At 50.0% G+C, this 21,379-nt stretch overlaps 1 protein-coding gene across 6 annotated transcripts; it reads right to left on the reverse strand.

The window, feature by feature from the left end:
* Positions 1-7,344: 7,344 nt before the first annotated feature.
* CCN5 (cellular communication network factor 5) lies at positions 7,345-19,465 on the reverse strand. 6 transcript variants are annotated; one of them, XM_036229363.1, is made up of 5 exons: positions 19,351-19,465; positions 18,909-19,001; positions 15,277-15,493; positions 10,068-10,322; positions 7,345-8,331 (listed from the first exon to the last, which is right to left on the reverse strand). In XM_036229363.1, the coding sequence occupies exons 2-5, from the start codon at positions 18,966-18,968 to the stop codon at positions 8,135-8,137; spliced, it is 729 nt and encodes a 242-aa protein (XP_036085256.1). In that variant the 5' UTR covers positions 18,969-19,001; positions 19,351-19,465; the 3' UTR covers positions 7,345-8,134. The 6 variants fall into 6 exon arrangements, with proteins under 6 accessions (XP_036085256.1, XP_016007899.2, XP_016007897.2 ...); XM_016152413.2 differs by having other exon boundaries at positions 18,909-19,015; positions 19,351-19,461; XM_016152411.2 differs by having other exon boundaries at positions 18,909-19,023; positions 19,351-19,456.
* Positions 19,466-21,379: the final 1,914 nt, after the last annotated feature.

Here is a 21,379-nt window from a genome sequence, read left to right on the forward strand (position 1 = left end):
GGTAGCCATATGAGGCCATTTGTATTTAAATTAATTCAAATTAAATTAATTTGAAAAATTCAGTTATCCAGTCACATGAGACACGTTTCAAGTGCTCAGTAGCTGTATGTGCTAGTGGCTAGTAGTTATAGAACAGCTCCACCATCGTGGAAAGCCCACCTGGACATCGCTGGCATAGACAGTGAGAGCCCGGACTTCTGACCAACCTGGCTGGTTTTGAATTGTGGCTCCACCTGTTACCTGCTGTTATCCTGAGCCTCAGTTTCTTCACTTATAAAATGAGGGCAATGATCCCATAGAAGCCCATGTGTCCAGCTCAACTGGGACGAGGGTTTAATCAGTTAAAGAAGCAGGGAACATTTAAATAAATACACCTTGAATGTTTGCCCATCTATTCTTTGATGTGGAGCTAATTGGCTTCCACATTGTCCTCCTGACATAAACTACACTCAGAATCTACTGATTTCCATTTTGGTTTATTTCAAGTGGAACAAGAATTTGAAGACACTTATATAGCGACTTGAGTGCAGAATCTCCCTGGATTCTCATGGTAATTTTTTTTTTCCAGATCTTTTGTAGTAGTTTCTTCCACACCTAATTTGACAGTATATTATTGAGTTTTCACAAAAACAAACCCCTTCCTTTTTGCACTCATATTTCATCAGCTTATGGAATGTCTAATAAAATTACATCAGTACAATAACAGCTGGTACAAACTGGTTTGGGAATGAACCCAACAGATTCTTGGCAAACATGCCGTTTGTCTTAGTTTGGGCTGTTATAACAGAATTCCATATACTGGGTGGCTTAAACAACAAACATTTATTTGTCTGGAGGCTGGAAGTCTGAGATCTGGGTGCCAGCATGGCCAGGCTCTTGATGAAAGCCCTCTTCCTGGTTTACAGACTGCTGTCTTCTCATTTGCACCTCACATGGCGAGAGCAGAAAGTGAGCATCTCTCATATCTCTTCCTAGAAAGGCGTTAATCCCATCATAAGGGCTCCACCCTCGTGACCTAATCACCTCCCCAAAGCCCCACCTCCTAATACCATCACCTTGGGGCATCATATTTCAACATAGGAACTTGTGGAGGGGAGGAACGAACTTTCAGCTTTTAGTCCATAACCATTCTACAGGAGGAGGCCGGAGTGGCCTCCTGGTGGTGAGCATTCGTTATGCCTGGGACAGGAGTGGAGTATTCAGGGGAATGAAGAGCACTGGTTAGTTTAGAGAATAGCCAGGCAGCCTCTGCCCCATTATCATGTCACTTGCAATGACTCAAAGGGGACACTGGGACCCCATGTCTTAGTGATTTCTAGCAGGAGGGTGTGGGAGGCGGGTGCTGGGCACCAGGGGCCCATTTGGCTGATCTCATGTGCAGGAACAATAAGTCCAGTGTTGCACAGAGGTGGCACTGGGGGCAGCTGAAGCTGCTCTTTTTGTATCTTCCTTCTGCTGTTCCTACATGCTGTCTGCTTTGTGCCCCAAGAACCCACAGTCTATGTTATGCGGAGCTTTGGAGTTTGCCACGTACTTTCATAAGCCTGGGCTCATCTGGTCCTCACCACAGCTCTCAAGCAAGGCAGGGCAGAGATGATCATCTTCATTGTTCAGAGTTGAAAAGTGAGCTCAGAAAGCAGACATAGAAGTTCAAGGCCACAAACCAGAGTCAGAGTCAAGGCTAGAAAGCAGGCCTCGGTCACCATGTACTACAGCAGGCACGTAGTAAATACCTATCATGCAAGGTCCTGTGCTGGACTAAAGGAACATAGGAATGAATCAGAAACCCTCAACATCTAGGGTGCAAAGCCCAACAGAAAAGCCAAGAATGGACAAGTAATCACATGATTGTATACAATTATATTTGCTGAGACTTTTTGCTGAGACTCTTTTAGTTCAAATAATAGAAATCTAACCCAAACTAGTTAAAGTAATAAAGGTAATCTATTGGCTTACAAAATTGAAAAGTTTAGGGATGTATGACGTCAGGCGTGGCTGGATCCAACAGCTCAGACACCACCGATTAAGGAAACATTACAATATGACTGTTAACGCAAAATGTTAGAATACATTTAGAGTTCTTTTGGAAATCAGACCCAAATACCTGAGAAATCTGGCCGAGCTGGTGAAGGGACCCAGGGGACATTACATTGTACAGCAGCCACATCAGGACCCTGGACTGACTGTCTGGAGTAAGGGCAAGGCCATCAGGTTCCAAAACCTTGGGCTTAAATGGGTTTGAGAGTGGGGCACAGAGCAGGAGTCAAGGGAGGGGAACGGGACATGAAGGGATGTCTCAGATGGAAGGATGTGGGAGGGTAATCGGGACATGGAGGTCCAGTCCTTGAGGTGAGAAGGAAGGTGAAAGTCAAAGTCAGCCAGCCACCTGTGCTTGACTACCTGCTGGCTTCAGGCCTGGGGAGATGCAACAGAAGACGTTCATGTTAAGTATTGCCCATCTGACGGAGAGTGGATGAAAAGACCTAGGCCAGTGATCGGATTGGAAATGTTCTTACGAAAGCCAGTGGTGAGAGGCTAGGAGCCAGCGAATGAGCCATGGACAAGAACCAGACCAGTGTGATGGGGCCACTTATAGCTGGGCTCGTTGGCCAATGTCGAGGTGTTTAAGAGGCTTAGGCTCTTCCCCTTGGGTTCTCCCTGATGTTATAATTAATTGCAGTGGAAGAGGGAGAAGATAAGTTTTCAAGAATCAGCTAAATCATGACCCAATGGCTGAGAATGTGCCTCAGACCCTAGAGCACATGTTAGCACATGTTAGTCAGGGAGAGGCAGGTGGATTTTTTGATGGCCCATGAACTATGGTGACTATATGTAGCCTTACCTTTCCCAGGTACCTCCAGTGAGGCTGCTGGAATTTCCCCTTGAAAGGGGCACCCCACCTATTGTTACTGGAGTAGACAGGATGGGCATGAGCTGCACCCTTTGCTACACTTGAAAAAGGACCAGCACGTGTGTATTTTGATGGGAATGATCTGAACGAAAGGGAGGGATGGAAGATGTGGGAGTTAGAAGGGGAGTAAGAAGCACCCAAGCAGGTGAAAGGGATGAGAGCCAGGGCGCTGGGGACGGCTGGCCTCAGGTAGGTATGGACATTGTGACTGGCGAAGAATAATCCGGGGTCCTCCAGAGAAGATGTGTGGAGACGAGTGCTCTAGGCAGAGGGGCAGCCTGGGGAAAGGCCTGGGCCACCGTGGGTAGCCAGAGGCGGCCAGTGTGGCCAGAGCACAGAACAGTCTAGAAGACAGCAGACCTGTGAGTCATAGAAGGAGTCTGGACCCAACCCAGAGGGTGACTCTGAGCCTCGAGGGGTTTAAGCAGAGTGATGTAACCTTAACTGTGCTCCAGAAAGATCCTTCTGGCTGCACAGTATGGCTGATGAGAGGTGGACAGAGGAACCAGGGAGTCATCCAGGGGACAGATGGAGGTGCCCTGGCCGAGGGCCCAGCATGGACCCATACGGGCATCTGTTTATATAATATTTTAAGAAAAGAAAGCTGCTGTGTGGGACACAAATAGGAACAGATCCTAGGCCTAGCTCTATTACTGCTTCACTCTGAGGCCTTGGGCAAGGCGATTCCCTTCGCTGAGACTCAGTTTCTCCATCTCTGAAACAGGAGGAGGCTGGGCCTGGACCTCTGAGGGCTCCTCCCCACCTGTGGTCTCTCTGCAAGTCATGCACCACAATGCCACAAGGGGGCAGCAGCACGTCGCCGTTTTCTTCTAGTTCTCATCTGGGAGTCTGAAGCGGAGCACAAGATATTTGCATTTCTAACCAGTTTCCAGGTGATGCTGGTGCCTCCAGTCTAGGGATTCTATGCTGAGAAATGCTGAGGTTGAGGAATGGGGTTGGGAGGCCACTAGGAAATCTTTGTGAACTGGGCAGCCACTCCCATTTGTCAACTACATATTTACTTTTCTAAGCCCCATTAAATCTCTTTCTAGAAAGCAAGATATATTCTTTCACTCATTCAATAATGACTGAGCCTGGTTCTGTCCTGGGGACTGTTCCTTCTGGGAATCCATCAATAAACAAAATCCCAGCACTTGTAGAGTTTGGCAATAATGTTATAAGTTACGTAGTATGTTACAGGTGATACGTGCTACGTGCATCAGGGAGATTGGAAGAGGGTGGCTAGGGTTGGTTCTTAGTGAAATGGTGACTCGTAAGTCAAGTTCGAAAGAGATCAAAGGGATTAGCTATGGAAGTATCTGGAGGCAGATGATGTCAGGCAGAGGGAACAGGCTGTGCTAAGGTCCTGAGGTGGGTGCACCTGTGTTTGAGGAACAGCAAGGAGGCCAGTGAGGTCGGAGCAGCATGCAAGGGGGAGAGTAACTGAGGCTAAGTGCGGAGAGGTGACTGGGGCAGAGAGAATAGGGCCTCGTAGGTGGTTGCGAAGGTCTTTCGCTTGTCTTGGAGTTAAAAGGAGTGGTGCGCTCTGGCTTGGTTTTAACAGGATCTTTCTGGCACATACTGTAAGGAGCGAGTGTGGAAGCTGGGAGAGCAGAAGGAAGACACTGCAGTTATCTGGGCAGGGACGATGGTGGCCAGGCCAGGGGACAGCGGCGGGGGATGGACAGAAGTGATTTGGGGTCATATACACAACGTACGCACATACCGGTTTGCCGTTTTCATGACTAAACTATCTCCATCAATCTGATCACCTACTCTTCTCCTCTGTAAAGGTCACTCAAATTCTTGACCCGAACTCTTTATGTCCAGACCTGACCCATCTTCGATCTCTGTGGCCACACTATCCTGGGTGACTACTGCCTTTTCAAACTCAATATCTAGGACATCCCCTCCCGTCTGCCATCAGTGGGGCTCATCTCTGCTTTTCCTGGTTTCTGTTGATTCTAACCACATACCCCAATTCTCGCATCGCCCAGCAGAAAGCCCATCGCATCCATCCTTCAAACAAGATCTCACAAGCGTGGTGAGGCCCTGCCGATTCTCCCCTCCATTCTTTCTTTCCCGCTCTCACAGCTTCTCCAGGTACTGGTGCTTTGCCCTCAAACCTGTAGCAACTGCAGTCAATGTAGCCTGATGGCCAAGAGCGTGGGGCCTGCAACTAGACTTTCTGGGTTCGAATCCCGGTTTTGCCAACTTCGAACTGTGTAAACTTGGGCTCTTTCCTTAATTTCTTTGTACCTTAGTTTCTCTGTCTATGAACTGGGCATACTTATACTTACTTCAAAGGATAATCGTGAGGGTCAAGTGAGTCACTGCAGAGAAGATGCTTGGAACAGAGCCTGGTATGTGGTTAGAACTCAATAAATGTTAGCTCTTATTTTTATTATTTATATAATAGGTCTTCATTGAGCTATTATGTGTAGAGGCCTCCATTATATTGGGAGATTATCAGACCCAAGAGAAAGATCACAGCCCCCAACCAGCAATTCCTCTCCCGATATATATATCCAACGGATATGTTTACCAATATCCAGCGTTAAACACAATGCCTTAATAGCCCCAAACTGGAAACTACCCAAATGCCCAGAGAGAGGAGAATGGATAAATAAAATGTGTTAGATTCACACAAAATAGAATATTATACATTGACAAAATTGTGACTTGTAACAATGTGGCTGCAGCTTACAACTGGGGTGGGAACTCTGGCTGTGATTTCAATGGCAGTAGCCTGATTTTCACCTGGGGATCTTTCCTCCAAAACTACATCCTCTTTTACACTAACAAGATTCCCACTCTCTGGCTTGCGAAGAACCGTGGAGGCAGGATGACAATAATAGCTTATATTTAAGGTAAACATAAATGAATTACTTAATCTTCACCATACCCCTTCATGCTGGGTACTCACTCCACACAGTGATCCTGCAGAGTGCGCATGACTCTCTATGCCCATTTTACAGATGAAAAAAAAAAAAAAAACTCAAGCACCAAGAGGTCAAGTCAAGATAATCATAGCTGAAGTTTGTATTTAGATCACATAATACTCTCAGCAACCCTCCGTGTTGAGAACTGCCATTATCCCCGTGTTAGAGAAGAGGAAACTGAGGCTCAAAGATGTTAAATACCCTGCTTTGGCTCCCACAAGGAAACGGCAGAGCCAGGACCTGGCAGGTTGGCCAAGCCCATTCTTCACAGGTCTGCTCATGGCCGCCCAGTAGTGAGGTCACGGGCCTGCAGTCAACCTGGCACAGAGTCCAGCACCACAACCCTAGGGCAACTCATCAATCGCTCTGATCCTCAGTTTACCCATCTCTGAAATGGGAAGATGAGTAGCACTTTCTCTTAGGGCAGAGAGGGCCCCACCTGTAGGAATCGTTCAATGCCGGTGTGTTGTTCTCATCCTCGCTCTCGCCGTTTCTGGGGATATTATCAGAATTTTTTCCTGGTTATTCATTCAGAGTTTATGTGCTCAGAGCCAGGCCCACCGAAACCCTCAGCCTGTGGGAGGCCATAAACCCAGTCTTTAGGGTCAGACTCGGCTTGGAATAAATTCCCATCCCAGCTACAGAACGGCTGTTAGACAGATCACTTTTCCATACTGTTTCCTCATCCGTGAACTAGAGTTGGTTATGTTTTGTGAAGATCGAAAGTTGCAAACTCTGCCTGTGGTTCTCAATCTGGGGTTCCTGGAGGAAGCGGTACCTGAGCGGGTGGCTCATTTACAACCCCGTAGGCTGGAATCGCCCTTACTCTCAGGCCCGCCCTGCCCTCCCCCTGCTCTGCTCTGGGCGCTGCATTCTTGGGCTCACTCCCCTTCCACATTCCCAGTAGGTCTGACCAAGGGAAGGCCCTGCTGGAAACAGGGTGGAGAGGGGCACAGGAGCGAGCAGAAGCCAGGGCCTGTCTCCCCATCTCCATTCTGCTTTCTGTAAAGTCAACATGGCTGAATCTCCGTAGGGGTGCCAGCTCCCAGCAGACAGCCCTGCTGTGGCTCTGTCTTCCACTGGCTGGTTCCAGTTTCTGGCTCTGCCCCCCCCCCTCTCTACCCTGAGGGCTGGTATTGTGCTGAAGAAAGCATTTGTTAAAGAGTACCTACTGTGTGATTCTATTTATGTGAAGTTCAAGAACAGGCAGCACTAATCTATGGTGCTAGGAATCAAGACAACAGATGCTTTCAGGGCCCAGAGGAAACTTTCTGAGATGATGGAAAAGTTTTAGACTTTGACTGAAGTGTTGGTTACACAGGTGTGTACATTGTAAAGGCTCATTAAACCACGCACTTGACTTGTGTGTTTAACTGTGTGTTTTCTAATTTCCTGGTTAGATCCTGACGAAAACAGTTTTTGTTTTTAAACACACACACAAATAGATCACAGAGGAGGATATAAAATTTACAGGCAGGTTTTTTTTTAAAAAAAAAAAAACAATAAAACATGAGACTTCAAACAGAATCTCACACTCGGGTTGGTTTATTTCAGGCCGCGTTTCCCAGTTCCCAGAGGACATTCTCCCCTGCTTGTCTCAAGTCAAAAATATTGCAAAGCACTGATCTACATAAAGTGTCTAGCTCAGTGCCTGCCACATGGCAGATGCTCGAGAAAAGTTAATTCTTAGTAATACAAGTTGGATTTAACAGATCACTCCAAGGCCTGTTTCTGACGTTCTTCAGGACAGCGTGATTTTATCTTGTGATTTTCACGAAGCATTCAGCTCCTGAATCCTGTCCAGGATGGGGAGGGCATTCTCAGACGGTACAAGCCTGACACACAAGTTCATGCAGAGGCATATATTTAGGGATGTTCTTTTTTCACCCCAGGAAAGGATGTAGGAGATTTGGAAGATTTGTGCCCCTCTTCACCATACCCCCAGAAAAATAGTCCAGCTCAGCACCTGCCTGAGCCTAATGGTTAAGGAGGGAAGCTTGCCCCATTTCCATAAAACTAGCCCATGCGGACACTGGGAATGGACCAGAAGATTCTAGAAACCTGGCCAGCCTCTCAGGCAAGGAGGTAGAGGTCAGGGTACTAGGACACGCATCCCTCTCCACTGTATCTCTGGGTCCAAATGCACCAGGCAGCCTGTGAACATTCTTGTCCTCCAGGGCCCAGAAGGGGGACCTGAGCTGGATTGTTGCCTGTAGCTCAGGTGGGTGGCCACCGAGCCTCCATCCCAGGGTCAGCAATCAAAGGCACTGTTCAGTGGGCTTCAGCCCCAGGCAGGTGGACAGGGCCCAAGCAGGCACAGGCGGCGCTGGGTCTCCAGGCGGCAGAAATGGTTCTGGTTGGACACGCGAGTGGTCACGCCCAGCCCACAGGTGGTTGAGCAGGGCCCCCAGGCTGTGCTCCATTCTGGACAGGATAGCCCAGGGGCCGGGGGAGCAACAAGGCCAGAAACCTGGGGTCCTGGGAAGAAGAAAGAGGGGTCAGCATCACAAGGTCAGGGCTTGGCCACCAAATCGATGCACTGACTCGTGGCGCAATCTTGGTCATGCTGCTTAACCTCTCTGACCTCAGCTTCTTCCTGTGTAGATTTCCTAATAGTTGACTGTTTGGATTGAATAAAATAATGGAGGCGAAGTACTTAGCACGGTGCCTGGTACATGTAAGCCTCTCATAAGTGACGGCTATTAGGCAACTGTAATGGTGGTGACCATGACAGTCCCCTAGTGATCAATGGATTTCTCATTTCTGTATCTTTCTCAGCATCTTACAGGAAGGGGGTTGTGTGGAGCAGTGCAGCTTCCTGGCCACAAGGATGCTAGTGATGCCAAGGCCATGCCTGGAACAGGATGGCGGGTTTACCGGGGTCTAGCTTTTCCTCCTCCTCAAGTCTTATTCTTCTCTGTTAATATTTTGGTGTCCTTCCTTCTGGTCCTTTATACTAGTGGTTCTCTCAGGGACAATTTTGTCCTCTAGGAGTCACTTGGTAATATCTGAAGACACTTTTGTTTGTCAAAATTGGGAGAGGTTGCTCCCGGGATCCAGTGAGTAGAGGTCAGGGATGCTCGTAAACATCCCACTCTGAACAGGACAGCTCTGCCCCACCCCCAACAAAGAATTATTGTCATTAGTGCCGAGGCTCAGAAAACCTGTTATACATACGTGTGTGCAGCATGTATGATGCATACATGTACGTATACTTGCAGACACACACATGCACACACTTAATGGAGATCAAATTGCATATACGGTGTCCCGTCCTGCTTTTATACGTAAGGCGAACTCACTGGCATCCTCCTCTGGATTTAAACGGGTGTTTCATATCCCGTCGTAGGCGTGATAACAGCTACCACCAATGGAGTGCTGTGTGCTGGGCACGGTCGTAACTGCTCTACTTGCATTTACTCAGCCATCCTCACAACAACTCTATGAGGTGGATGCCCTGATTCTCATTTTACAGTTGGAGAAACCAAGACACAGAGAAGTTAAGCAACTTCCTCAGAGTCACACAGCTAGAAAGTGGTAGAACGGGGCTTATAGCGCCATGCCCTACTGCCTCTCCTGTGGCCTGTCGTCTACGGAATCGATGCCCCCCTTTTCAGTAGCCTTTAAAAAAAATCACGTTCAAATAATAATAATTTTAAAACCCCTGGCACAATAACGAAAACAAAATCTCTCAAGAATTTACAGCAGGCGGTGGCTGCCTTTCTTGCGCCTCTGCCCAGCCCTAGGCTCATGTCCCAGAAACAACCACCGCGACACCTTCGGTTTGGTGTTTGTCCTTTGATAAGCCCAAATAGTGATCTATTAATAATATGACATTTAAACTATGTTATACAAATCTATTATTCATATGTATCGATATATTAGAAGTATAATAATGGTATAAATTATAATCGTACACCTCTGCTATGAGATGCGGGGATTTTGGTTCAAGTATCCTGACCCTCCCTTCCCTTCCCCATTCCGCCTCCGATTTTTACTTTCGATTACTCATAATTTTAAATGATATGCTTACACCGCTGCTTCTCGTTTTCCCAGTGTTAGAGAGGTCTTGCGACTCTCCGCTCCACTTTCCTACGAGTCTCTCCAGCCACCGCCTCCTCCCAGCTTCTATCAGGAAAACCTTTGCTTTGATGTGTCCAGATGTTCCGGCACCTCAGACTCCGCCCCCAGCCCCGCCCCGCCCTAACACTCACCTTGGGCTGGAAGAGGCTGAACCCCCAGCCCCTCTGCTCGGTCGCACACCCACTCAGGGCAGCACTTGCCGGGGACCTCGACCCTCCTGGGGTGGGGACAGTCCCAGCTGGGCAGCCGGACGTCCTCGCTGCACAGTGGCACACAGGTGAAGCCGCCGTCCTCACAGCGGCAGCGAACCCTGCAGTGGGGCTGGAAGATCTCGCCATCACGGTACCGGCGCCCGTTCACCTCACAGCTCCCATCATCCCCGTCCCCTGTGGAGGAGAAACAGGACCCCCATCGGTGATCCCCAACTTTTCCCTGAGCAGGGCTGTGCCGGTCACATCCCTCACATGGCTCTCTCAGCAGAGCTGGCCCAGATCCCGCTGGGGAGACTGTACCCCTACAGCATCTGAGCACTCCCCGGGGGCTCCAGCCGCTCATCCCACCCGCTCCCATGGCCGGCCTGCCTGGTGCCTGCGGGAAGACAGCGCGATGCATCCTAGCATAGGGTTTCCGGGAAGATGGGCCTGGTTTGAGCCCCTTTATTAGTGACGGACCTTGGCCGAGTCATTTCACCACTTCTTGCTTGTTTCCTCACCTACAAAATGGGTTTTAATGGTACTTATTTCACACAGGGGTGTGGTATAGACTAAAACGAAAAGATATGCGTAACGAATGCAGCATAAAGGAGACCGTCGGTAGATCCTGGCTGCTCTGTTATTGTTGTCAGTATAATTATTATAGATTAATAATGGGTGACTATGATGCACACACTGAGATTTCGTGCAGTGACCTTTCATGGTCCGTCTGCTGTGTTGTGGTCATCACTGTCCGTCAGGGCTTGCTGGCTGTGTGACGTTAGGCAAACTTCTTAACTTCTTTGAATTGCCTTAACAGCAGCGATGGTGCAGGTCACCTCTACCTTCAGCTGCATGAGATAATATGTACGCGGTATGTAGCACAGTGCTAGGCACACAGTAGGTGCTCAGGAAACACTCTTTGAAGACTTCGAGATATGGGTATTATTACCACTTCCTCCACTAGACAGGAACTCTTTTGAGGGCTGGGGCTGAGAGTGTTCATCCTGGCATTTCCGGTGCTGGCTCATAGCTTAGCACATCCATGTCCTACGAATGAATGCCTGGTACCAGGCCCAGCACATAAAGGACACTGGGAAAATGTTCTGACTCTTTATAATTGCAGATATATATATATATATATTGTGGCCTTCCCGCAAGCGAGCACTGTGCTCTGAGACATGGTCCTTTTCTGGAGGGACTCAGGGGCCAGTGGAGAGAGACAGATGTGAAAGTCTCACCTCCAAGGCAGTGAAGAGCCCTGGAGAGGGGCACGTGAGCTGCTCAGGAAGTGCAAAGAAAGGAGCCAACAAAAAAGGGCTCCCTGGAGATATGAGTGGCAAGCAGTTCAACTGGGTCTGGGGGAGAGGACTCGCTGGCAAGCAAGTTTTCCCAGAAAAACCTCAAACAGGTCCATATACTCGCAGGAATTTTGGAACCACATAGACTTGGGCTCAAGCCTCAGTTCCACACTTGAGAGCTGTGGGACCTGGGGCAAGTCACTTCGCCTCTCTGAGCCGCGGTACCCTGCTCACAGGGCTGTTGGAGGATTCGATGAACTAAACGTGTTTTACCCCAAGCCCAGAACATAGCAGATGCTCAGCCAGTGGGGGTGGGCGATGTTGCTTCCTCTGGGGAGGACAGGACCAGTGTCCGCTGTCTCCCCTCGCTCCTTCCAGGCCACAGCCCTTTGGCTTCAAATCCTGACTTTTTGGCCTGGACCGTGTGGCCACTGGTTTCCTAGAAACTGCAGGGGGCAATTACGCCTGAATCCCTACCCCCGTAGTCTGATCAAGCGTGGGTCTCCCAGCCAGACTCTCAGAGCCACAACCCCGGGCCTCCCGGTCGCTGGGATGACCTGGTAAACAGAGGGATTGTTTAGGAAAGTCAGCTGGAGGGGGCGATAATTTTAGCAAGATTTCCTGGCACCTTTCCTGGGTCCTCCAGCTCAGGGCTGGCTAGGGTGGGGGTGGGGGTGGGGGTGGGAGGGATGACCCCAAACAGCACGAGCCACCCCCAGACTTCCTCTTGGATTCCCTCCTCCCCACCCATCCATTTACACAAACAGCTGCCAAAAGCCCCACTGATCCTTCCAGGCCCTCTACAATGCCCCCCTGTACTGCACCGTCCCCAAGATAACCTCAGAGCACAGCTTTGTTATCTGGAGATTTCTGTGTCCTTCCCCTCTGAGAGTCGCTTGCAGGAGAAGGAACGATGGGGTTTGTTGTTTTGTGTTTTGTTTTCTGTTTTGCCTTCAGCTGCTTGCACACTGTGTAACTAACTTCCCCGAGCCCCAGGTCCCTCACCTGCAAAAATGGGGGTGATAATAGGACCTACCTCATTACTAAGGCTAAAACGAAATCACATGTATAAAGGACTTGCTCACGGTACATGCTCAATTTACGGTGCCGTTACTGCTAGCCCCACTAGGACTAATGTTATTCATTCATTCAACAATTATTTATTGAGTGACTACTATGTGCCAGGTACTGTTCTAGCCACTCGCGATACAGCAATGACTAAAACAGGTTTTGGAGTTTTTTCTCTAGTGGAAATAAACACAATAAATAAGTATGTAGAGTTTATGATATCAGATGGTGATTAGTGCTAGAAAAATACAAAATGGCGGGGTTGAGGGTGGGGCGTTGGTTTTAAATGTGGTGATCAGAGAAGGCCTCACTGAGAGGGTGATATCTGAGCATAGATGTGAAGGAGGCGGGGGAACGGTGCCACGCAGCTCTCTGGGGAAGGATGCCAGCGGAGGGAACAACCAGCCCACAGGCCCCTGAGGTAGGAACGTGCTGGGTATTTAAGGAGCAGCAAGGAAGCCAGTGTGGCTGGAGCAGAGAACAGTGGGGGAGAGAGGGAGTTAGATGAGGTCAGAGAGGAAACAGGATCAGGAGCCTCTGGGGCTTTTGCTCAGATGAGATGAGAAGCCGTTGGAGGATTTTAGGCAGAAGAGAGGTGTGATCTGACTCAACATATTAAAGGAGGCCTTTGAGCTGCCATGTTTGAGACTAGACTAGAGGGGCAAGGGCAGGAGCTGGGAAGACTCACGGAGCTACCACCAAACCCAGAGAGCGATGATGGGGCTCAGGTCAGGGTGGGAACCATGGGGGAACTGAGAAGTGTCAGGTTCTGGAAATATCGTGATGATTTTGCTGGTGAATAGTATGTGGGATGTGAAAAGAGACTCCGAGAAGGACTGCAAAGAGAGTCCGAGAAGGATTCAAGTCGAACCTGAGCCACGGGAAGATTGGAGCCTGCCTCCACCAAGCTGGGGATACTGCACATTTGGGGTGTGGGAGATCTGGAGCTTGGGGTTCTGCCTCAAGGTCTTAGATAGCTCTGGCCCACCTGTGGGGTTCGCCAGCTCCCAACCTCTGAATTTGGTTCAAATCATTAAACATTCATGGGCACCCACCATGTGGGGAGTTGCAGGAAGGAGTAAGGATCAAATAGGTCCTTGGCCTCCAGGTGTTCAAAGTCTGAATGAAGATGGAATACAAAAAGCCCCTTAATAAAAGCTGCTGATAGTAACAGCCGCTAGGCACTAAGCACACTGAATGTCAGGCAGTAGAGTGATGGAAACTAAGATTGTGGAGCCCGCTTCCTGAGTTCAGATACAAGCTCAGTCACTTACGAGCTGTGTGACTTTGGGCAAGTTGTTTAACCTCTCTGTGCCTTTTGTTTCATTTATAAAATAAGAATAGCATTACTCCCTCCTCATATGGTTGTTGTGAAATTAAGTGAGGTGATATTTTGTGAAACCCTTAGCAAAGTGCTATGCAATATCAATAAATAAACTCTGCTAAGTGCTTTATATGTGTCATGGCTAATCTAAGTATCAGCCTTGTAAGCTAAGTGTTACTCGTCTCATTTTTTTCTTTAGACACATTTTTATTAGCAATCATCTGTGAGTTTATATAACAAATTGCTCCTTTCTCATTATTATAGCCCTCTGATCAAATAAAGCATTTAAGAAGGATTTACTGATAACTTTTGGTCAATAAGTTTTGTTGTTTTGCTTTTTAACAAGGTTTTTCCAATAGATGGACTCATTGTCAATGATTCATGGACCTCTCTTGTTCTTACATTTATAAAAGTGTGACATGCACATAGGTGAAAGAGGTTGATTGCTCTGCAAGGCTTATTGGAAGGAAGGAAGGAAGGAAGGAAGGAAGGAAGGAAGGAAGGAAGGAAGGAAGGAAGAAAGAAAGAGTTCCTCACTTCTATTTCTCTGAAGGCAGTGGTTCTCAACTGGGGATGACTTTGCTCCCCAAGGGACATTCGTCAATGTCTGAAGACAGGTTGTCATAACTTGGAGGTGACGGTGCTACTGGCATCTCATGGTAGAGACCAGAGACACTGCTAAATGTCCTACCAAAGGCAGGACAGCTCCCACGACAAGAATTATCTGGTCCTGAATGACTTTAGAGCAAAGCTGAGAACCCCTGATGTAAAGCATCAGGGACACCAAGGCCTAGAAGAGTGATGAAGGATGTAAAGATGCTCAGGGTCACTAGTAAACACAAACTCAGAATTCAAGCTGTGGTCCAAGGGCTCCCAATCCAGTAGGAAAACAGACAGAATGTTGCTTGCAAGCCTGTTGGACCAGCTCCCAAGCTGCATTAAGCATGTCAGTTAATATCTATGAGTCTCAGTTTCCTCATCTATAAAATGGATCTGAAAATACTTACCTCATATGATGATTATGAGGATTATGTGACTTATGTGGTAAGTGCTTAGCATGTGCCTGATACGTATTATGCCCTGAATAAGGGGTTGCACTTTTATTTTCCCGAAAGTGTTGCGAGGGTCCTGAGGACGGGATGATGACTTCTGATTAGAAGAATCTGGGAGGGCTTCTTGGGGGAGGAGGGGTTGGAGCTCGGTTTTACAAGTTGGCTATGATTTGGACAGGTAGAAATGGTGGTGGGCATGGTCTGAGCAGAGACAAGCGGGGTCAAGTAGGGGGTGGGCCTGGGGAACCTCAGGTCACCAGGTTTGGCTAGAATGGATGATGTATGTAGAGTGAGGGTGAAAGGAGGTAGACTGATAAGAGATTCTCTTTGATCCAGGACACCATGGCCTTGACTCCTCACCCCGCCCCAACCACACCCTCCATCAGTCCCGCAAACCTGCTTACAGAGGCACACGGCCCCCCGGCCTCCAGGGCCCGCCCCGAGCTGGCAGACCAGGCCCTGGCTGGGGTCACAGACGTGGAGATGGTCGCAGGGCTCCCCGAGCCTCCGTGCACATACCCGGCAGCAGTTGCAGCCATCCAGCACCAGGGGCACCCCCAGTGGGCATCGGGGTGGTGGCCAGGGGCAGGCACACGGTGTTGGGCACAGCTGGGCATACACCTGCAGAAACAGAGACCTCGCTCAGCCGTGGTTGTTCAGGTGGGCAGCGAGACCCTCCCAGTTAGCCACTTCTCTGCGGGGCTGGGCAGTGTGGGGTCCACTCCTTGGTGCCAGAGTAAACCCGCATTGAACCCTTGGGGTCCCTTGACACTCCCTAAGAGGCAGCATGGCATTAGGGTCATCAGCACAGACTCTGGGCGAGAGTTCCATCCAGTCTTAACTCTGGCTCTTATTAGCTGAGTAACCTTGGGCAAGTTACTTAAGCTCTCAGCCTTAATTGCCTCCTATGTAAAAAAGGGGAGCAATAGTAGTATCTAACTCAGGATCGTTCTGGGGAGTACGTGAAATGATGCGTGTCAAACAGCACAGGCCTGGCCTGCAGTAGGTGTTCTGTGCATTTAGTTATGATGGTCATCGTTGTGAATTATACGAAGGGCTGTAGGAGCTTACGGAAAGGCAGAATGGAGGATTAAAACCACAGGACATGCTCCATTTTCCAGCAGGTAGACTGACGGCTGAATAAACCAGTGTCATGGATGTTTTCCTCTTTGGAACAATCCAGAATATGTTTCTGGATGTGTATCGAATCAGCCAGGAAAATGGGTAAAATACCAACCCTTAGACCTCCTCTGGGACTTACCAAATCAGAACTTCCAGAGGCGGGGCCCTGGAATCTGAATGTTTAACAGGCTGTCCAGGGACTTCTGTCGTGCAGCCGGGTCTTTGACACCTCTGCTCCAGTCCAACCGCCCCTCCCCCCACTGCCTGCCCCCTGCCATGCGCAGATGGGGAAACTGAACTCCAGAGAGGGGAAGGGACTTGCCTGAAGTCACCGTGTGTTGGATGCAGGGCTGGGTGCCTGTTTTCCCATTGAGGACCCAGGGTCTGGGGGCGGGAGGGATTTGACTTATAATGGGGGAAGTTCTGAGCCAAGAGCCCACCCCTCAGGGGCAGGGTCAAGGGGCAAGGTATCAACTCAAGTGTCCTGACTGTTCCTCCACTCTCAGGACAGAGAACCGACCAAACCAGAAGCTAGATGCCTTGGGCTCCCTGTGTGTCCGACTGAAGGTCATAGTTCAAGGTGTTCCCAGCCGCCCTGTCTGTGGGAAACCAACCTTCGGTTTACAGTAGGACCCTTGGGGGACCAGAGGGTTTGATCTAGAGGGTGGAACCCTTGCAGTTTGAGAAGATGAAATCAATGACTTCATAGCTCTTGTGTGGCCCCAAAGCAGGCAATGACTCATTCGCCCTAGTCCACACCTTGTCCCATCCCTAGGACCACCTCCACCCCAAGGCCACAGTCCCGTGAACTGCAGTTCCAACCCTTGCCACCAGGGGGCCTGCACCCAAACTGGTGGTCCAATTTGGGGGGGGGGGGAGGGACTAGGACATAGGCCTTTTGCTTGGCAGCTGGGTTCCCACTTTGAGCTCTCTCTACCGGCCCAGGTCCTGATCCCCAGGCTATGATTCCCAGGAGAGGATTCTAATAGTATCGATGATTGTGACTAATATTTACCAGGAGCCCATAATGTGTTGTCTAATTTAACCCTCTGGAGCCAGGTGCTATCACGATGCCCATTTGAAAGACGAGGAAACTGAGACCCAAAGCAATGTGGCGACATCTCCAGTAAGAGGTAGAGCCAGGATCGGAATCTGGGCTCCAGGCTCTCGATTGCCACGCCCCCACCTCCTGTTCTCTGGGGACTAGGATGCCGGCTTAGCCTCTGCCTCAATTCACCCATTTGTTCCAAAGGAATAATGACACATCGGGGAGGGCGTTTGGCATAGCCGAGGGGAGACGTGCCCTCTCGGGTCTCCGCCGATCTCCACACCCATCCCCACCGCCCCGTCCCTCTGTTCGAGTTGCCCCATCGCACGCTCGGTTTCCCCAGACCCCGCCGTGGTCACCAGGGGGCAAGGCCCTGCGGTAAGAACCCTGGACATGGAACCTTCTGGGCAAGAGTTGAAATCTAAGTTCTACCCCTGACTTGCTTTGTGATTTTGAACATTTTGCTTGACTTCTCCATGGGGAGGCAGCGGTTTCCTGCTTAGTGAAATGGGGTAGAGACCACCCATCTTAGAGTGGAGACAGGGATTAAGTGAGGTCATGGCCAGCTCTTTAGTCATGTTTCCAGGTCTCTGCCACTGGCCTCTTTCCACAGCCCTGAGCTCAGGGAGCCACCTGCCTGAAGGACTTAGAATTCCCTGAGGACTATGGTGGCTTCCCATGTTGGTAATGAACAAGTCCCTGTGTTCTGTGCAAGTCCCTGGCTCCCTGTGACCCAGGAAGAATAGACAGGTATACAGCGAATAGGGCACAGCTCCATTTTAGTTTTTAATCCTGAGCCCCAAACCCCAAGTCCCCTGCTCCAACTACCCCAGCCACCCATCTGGGCATCACATCCTGCCCATCTGCTTTGGGAAGACAAACAGCAGGATTGGGATGCCAGCAGGGCTCTCAGCCTTTTCTGCACACTGCTCAGGACCAGGAGAGAGAGGCTCCTGTCTGCGCTCCTCAAAGAAGCCCGAAAATGCAGTGAGATCGTGGCTTGGGGTGTGGCCAGTCCCTATGGCACCAGGAACTCAGCGTTTGCTGAGGGGATGACAGGGCCCAGCAACTGTGGCCATGGCCCAAGCTGGGGATGGAGAGGCTGAAGTCCCCATCCCCACTCCTCCCCCACACACCCAGGCTTAGCCTGGGCTCTACCTCCTCTATTATCCTGATGTTCCTTTGCTGTGTGCCTTTGGGCAAGTTGCTTACCCGCTCTGAGCCTTGTTTGACTGAAAATGGAGGATGGTAATTTCTAATAGGGTCGTTGGACATGTTAGGCAAAGTAGACATTCCAAAAGCCCTTGAAAAATATTCCATAGAGAAGGCCAGTATTCCCCGGAGGTGTCTCCCTGTTCCCTCCGGTAGGGTCGGCAGGTCACTCACTGCCTGAGAACCCAGAAGCATCGGTGATCTCGCTCTGTGAACTTCCTAATCACTTAGACATCAACATCCATTCAAATATTGGCTCATCATCAGGCAAAGCAGGTCGTGTGTCTTCAGCCTCATTTACAGAAGAGCTTTGCAGGGGGTTGCGGGGATTGGTTAGGATCACAAAAGTCCTCTTTTGAAGTTTCGTCACGTGCCAGGTCCTGTGCTAAGCCCTTTGGGTGAATTATCATTAATGATCTTCACGAAGCCGTCCTGAATGCTGTGCCCATTCACCTGAGGCAGCAGCAGCTGAAGCTCAGGCAGGAGAAGGGGCTTCCCTTGGGCACACAGCAGAGCTGGCCAGAGGCAGCTGCCTGGGCACCAGGGAGAGAACCCAGCTGCGCCCAACACGGGGGCCCTGCAGCGATCCTTCCAGGGTCCTTGGCAGTGATTTCATACCTCCCCCCGCACCACGGAAGCCCAGGGCCCCCTTACCTTTGAGAGGAGGTAGAGGAGGGAGAAGGCCAGAAGGTGAGTCTGTGGTGTGCCTCTCATGTCACCGTATCCCCCACGGAGCTAGCTTTGAGCCTGGGAGGCAAGACCTGGAAGCCTTTATGTTCCGGCAGCTGTGAGGTCACTCCCAGGCACACACACACACACGCACACGCACACGCACGCACACACACACGCATGCACACACACACACACACACACACACACACACACGCTGGCCTTTGCATTCCTTTTTCCTCTCTCCATCTTCACCCTCCCACTGATGAGCCCATTTACCTGAAGGTGAGACCCTGGAGGCCACCGAGAGGGTGCCTGCGTGTGTGTGTGTGTGTGTGTGTGTGAAAGCCAGAGCCAGTGTCAATGCCAAGAGACTGTGACAGGCTGGCAGAGGCCTCTAGCTCCTCCCAGCCCAAAAGGGCCTTACCATTGCTGTAGCTGCTGCAGCTCTGCCCAGACCCCCGGCCCGACCCCAGGGGCTGTGGATCCAGGAAGTACTGGGCAGACACCCCTTCACCAAGCCCCGTGGCCTGGTCTCTGGGCAGCTTTGTAGGGCTTGCGGTTTCTGGCAGGAGAATTGGCAGCCACCCAGAGGTGGGTGTGACCCAGAGCAAAACTTCCCTGGCGGCCTGTTTGCTTTTGGCAGCAAGGGGCCTCCCCAAGGCCTGCTTTCCGGGCTCTGGCAAGCGGCCGTGGCGAGAGGGCCCACGCAGGCTGGACCTACTGCGTGCTGGTGCCTGCCGGGCACTGCTGGATAATCTGGAAAAACCAAGTCCATTTCACATCAATCAGCCACTTCCGAGGCCCCCTCTGTGGGGACTAGATGCACAATACAACTTTGGACAAAGCCCAGACTAGGGGACAAACAGGTGGAATTTCTGGGCACGCTGAGGAGGGGTCCTTGTTAAGATGGAGGGTGAGGGGCAGCTTTCTGAAGAAGGTGCTTTTACAGAGAGCCAAGGAAAGAAGAGGTTAGCGAGGACAGACTGATCCAGGCGGAGGGAACAGCACGTACGAACGCCTCGATGCGGGAGAGGGCACGGTAGCCCTGCCCATTCCAGGAGCCGCAGGTGCTTGGTGCGACTGGAGCCGCAGCTGACCGTGCGGAGGGGAGTGGGAAGTAAGACACCCAAATTCATACCATCGGGATTGTGGGGACATCTACAATGTCCCAGGCACTGTGGGGGCGGAGGATGTAAAGACATGAGCTGTGACTGTAGACTTTGGCAAAGGTAATAGAGGTGATGTCCAGGGGTGTCTGGGAAAGGCTTTGGCCCCCCATAATCCACCAGTACCTCCAAACCTCAAAGTGAGGGAGCTGGACAGCAGAAGGTTCCAGAATGGGTGGCCGGTGGGAGAGAAGAGTGGCTCGGTGTAGGAATCCGACGGAGGGATTTTTCAGCAGCGGGGAGACACCCTCCTGGTTGCAGTCTCAGGGGAAGGAGGGGATGGGGATGGAAGTCGGAAATGAAAATGCGGGGTTCGATCATTATGGTCGGGGGGAGCGGCCGGCGGTGCGATGGGGTGTCCACACGCTTGGAGGGATGGAGAGATGCAGTGACCGACTGATTAGTAAATGCTTACATTTTAAGTCAGAAGCGAGCCCAGGGTATTTTATACCCAGAGTAGATTATTTTCAAACATCCCCCTCCCACCTTCTCTCATACAACAAAATTATTATCAGCAATAAACGAGATGAAACAAATACATTTCATGCATGTATTAAAATTCGCACTCGGCGAACACAATCATTATCCTTCACGGTTCACACTTTTCCCACTGTTTCAAATTTTAAGCACAGGTCAGAATTCCAAGTAGTCACGTAGAATGACAGAAACCTGAAGCAAGGGTGAAGCGTTCCTAACTGTGAGGAACTTTCTCGACAAACGTGTGTTCCCGAGTTTATGTGCTCTGAGGGGCAACGGAGTCCCTAGAAATTCTCCAAGTTAACTTCCATGTAGAATATGTTTATTAAAGGGTAAGAAGTTGAAATGTGCTAGCTCAAAGCTTAAACAGTATATGTTGATTTTATATATTAATAAAATTCAACAGTTACCACATCAATCAATCATTTAGAACTTACACACCCCCTCCAAAAAAATTTTTTTTTCAGGACAGAAAGCTTTATGACTGATATTCGTATCTGCCAGTGTGTGGTGATAACAGAAAGCAGACCGGCTTCGCCTCAATTTCATTTTGTCTTTAAATTCTCTGTGGACAGTGTGCCTCTTACTGCCCGTGCTCAGGGAAGACCGCTCTCCCCTATCCTTGGAGGGCCACTGGTTTTAATAATGATGAAAGTGACAATATATTGAGCACCTAGTGAGAGCCAGCTCTATGCCAATTACTTTTTATAAAAAGTGTGTTACTAACACCTCACAGTGTTTCTAATCCACACCGCCATAAGAAAGGTAAAGTTCAGAGAGGTTACGTTACTTGCCTAAGGTCACACAGCT

This window comes from Rousettus aegyptiacus, unplaced genomic scaffold (genome assembly GCF_014176215.1).
Source record: "Rousettus aegyptiacus isolate mRouAeg1 unplaced genomic scaffold, mRouAeg1.p scaffold_m13_p_12, whole genome shotgun sequence".
Lineage (NCBI taxonomy): Eukaryota > Metazoa > Chordata > Mammalia > Chiroptera > Pteropodidae > Rousettus > Rousettus aegyptiacus.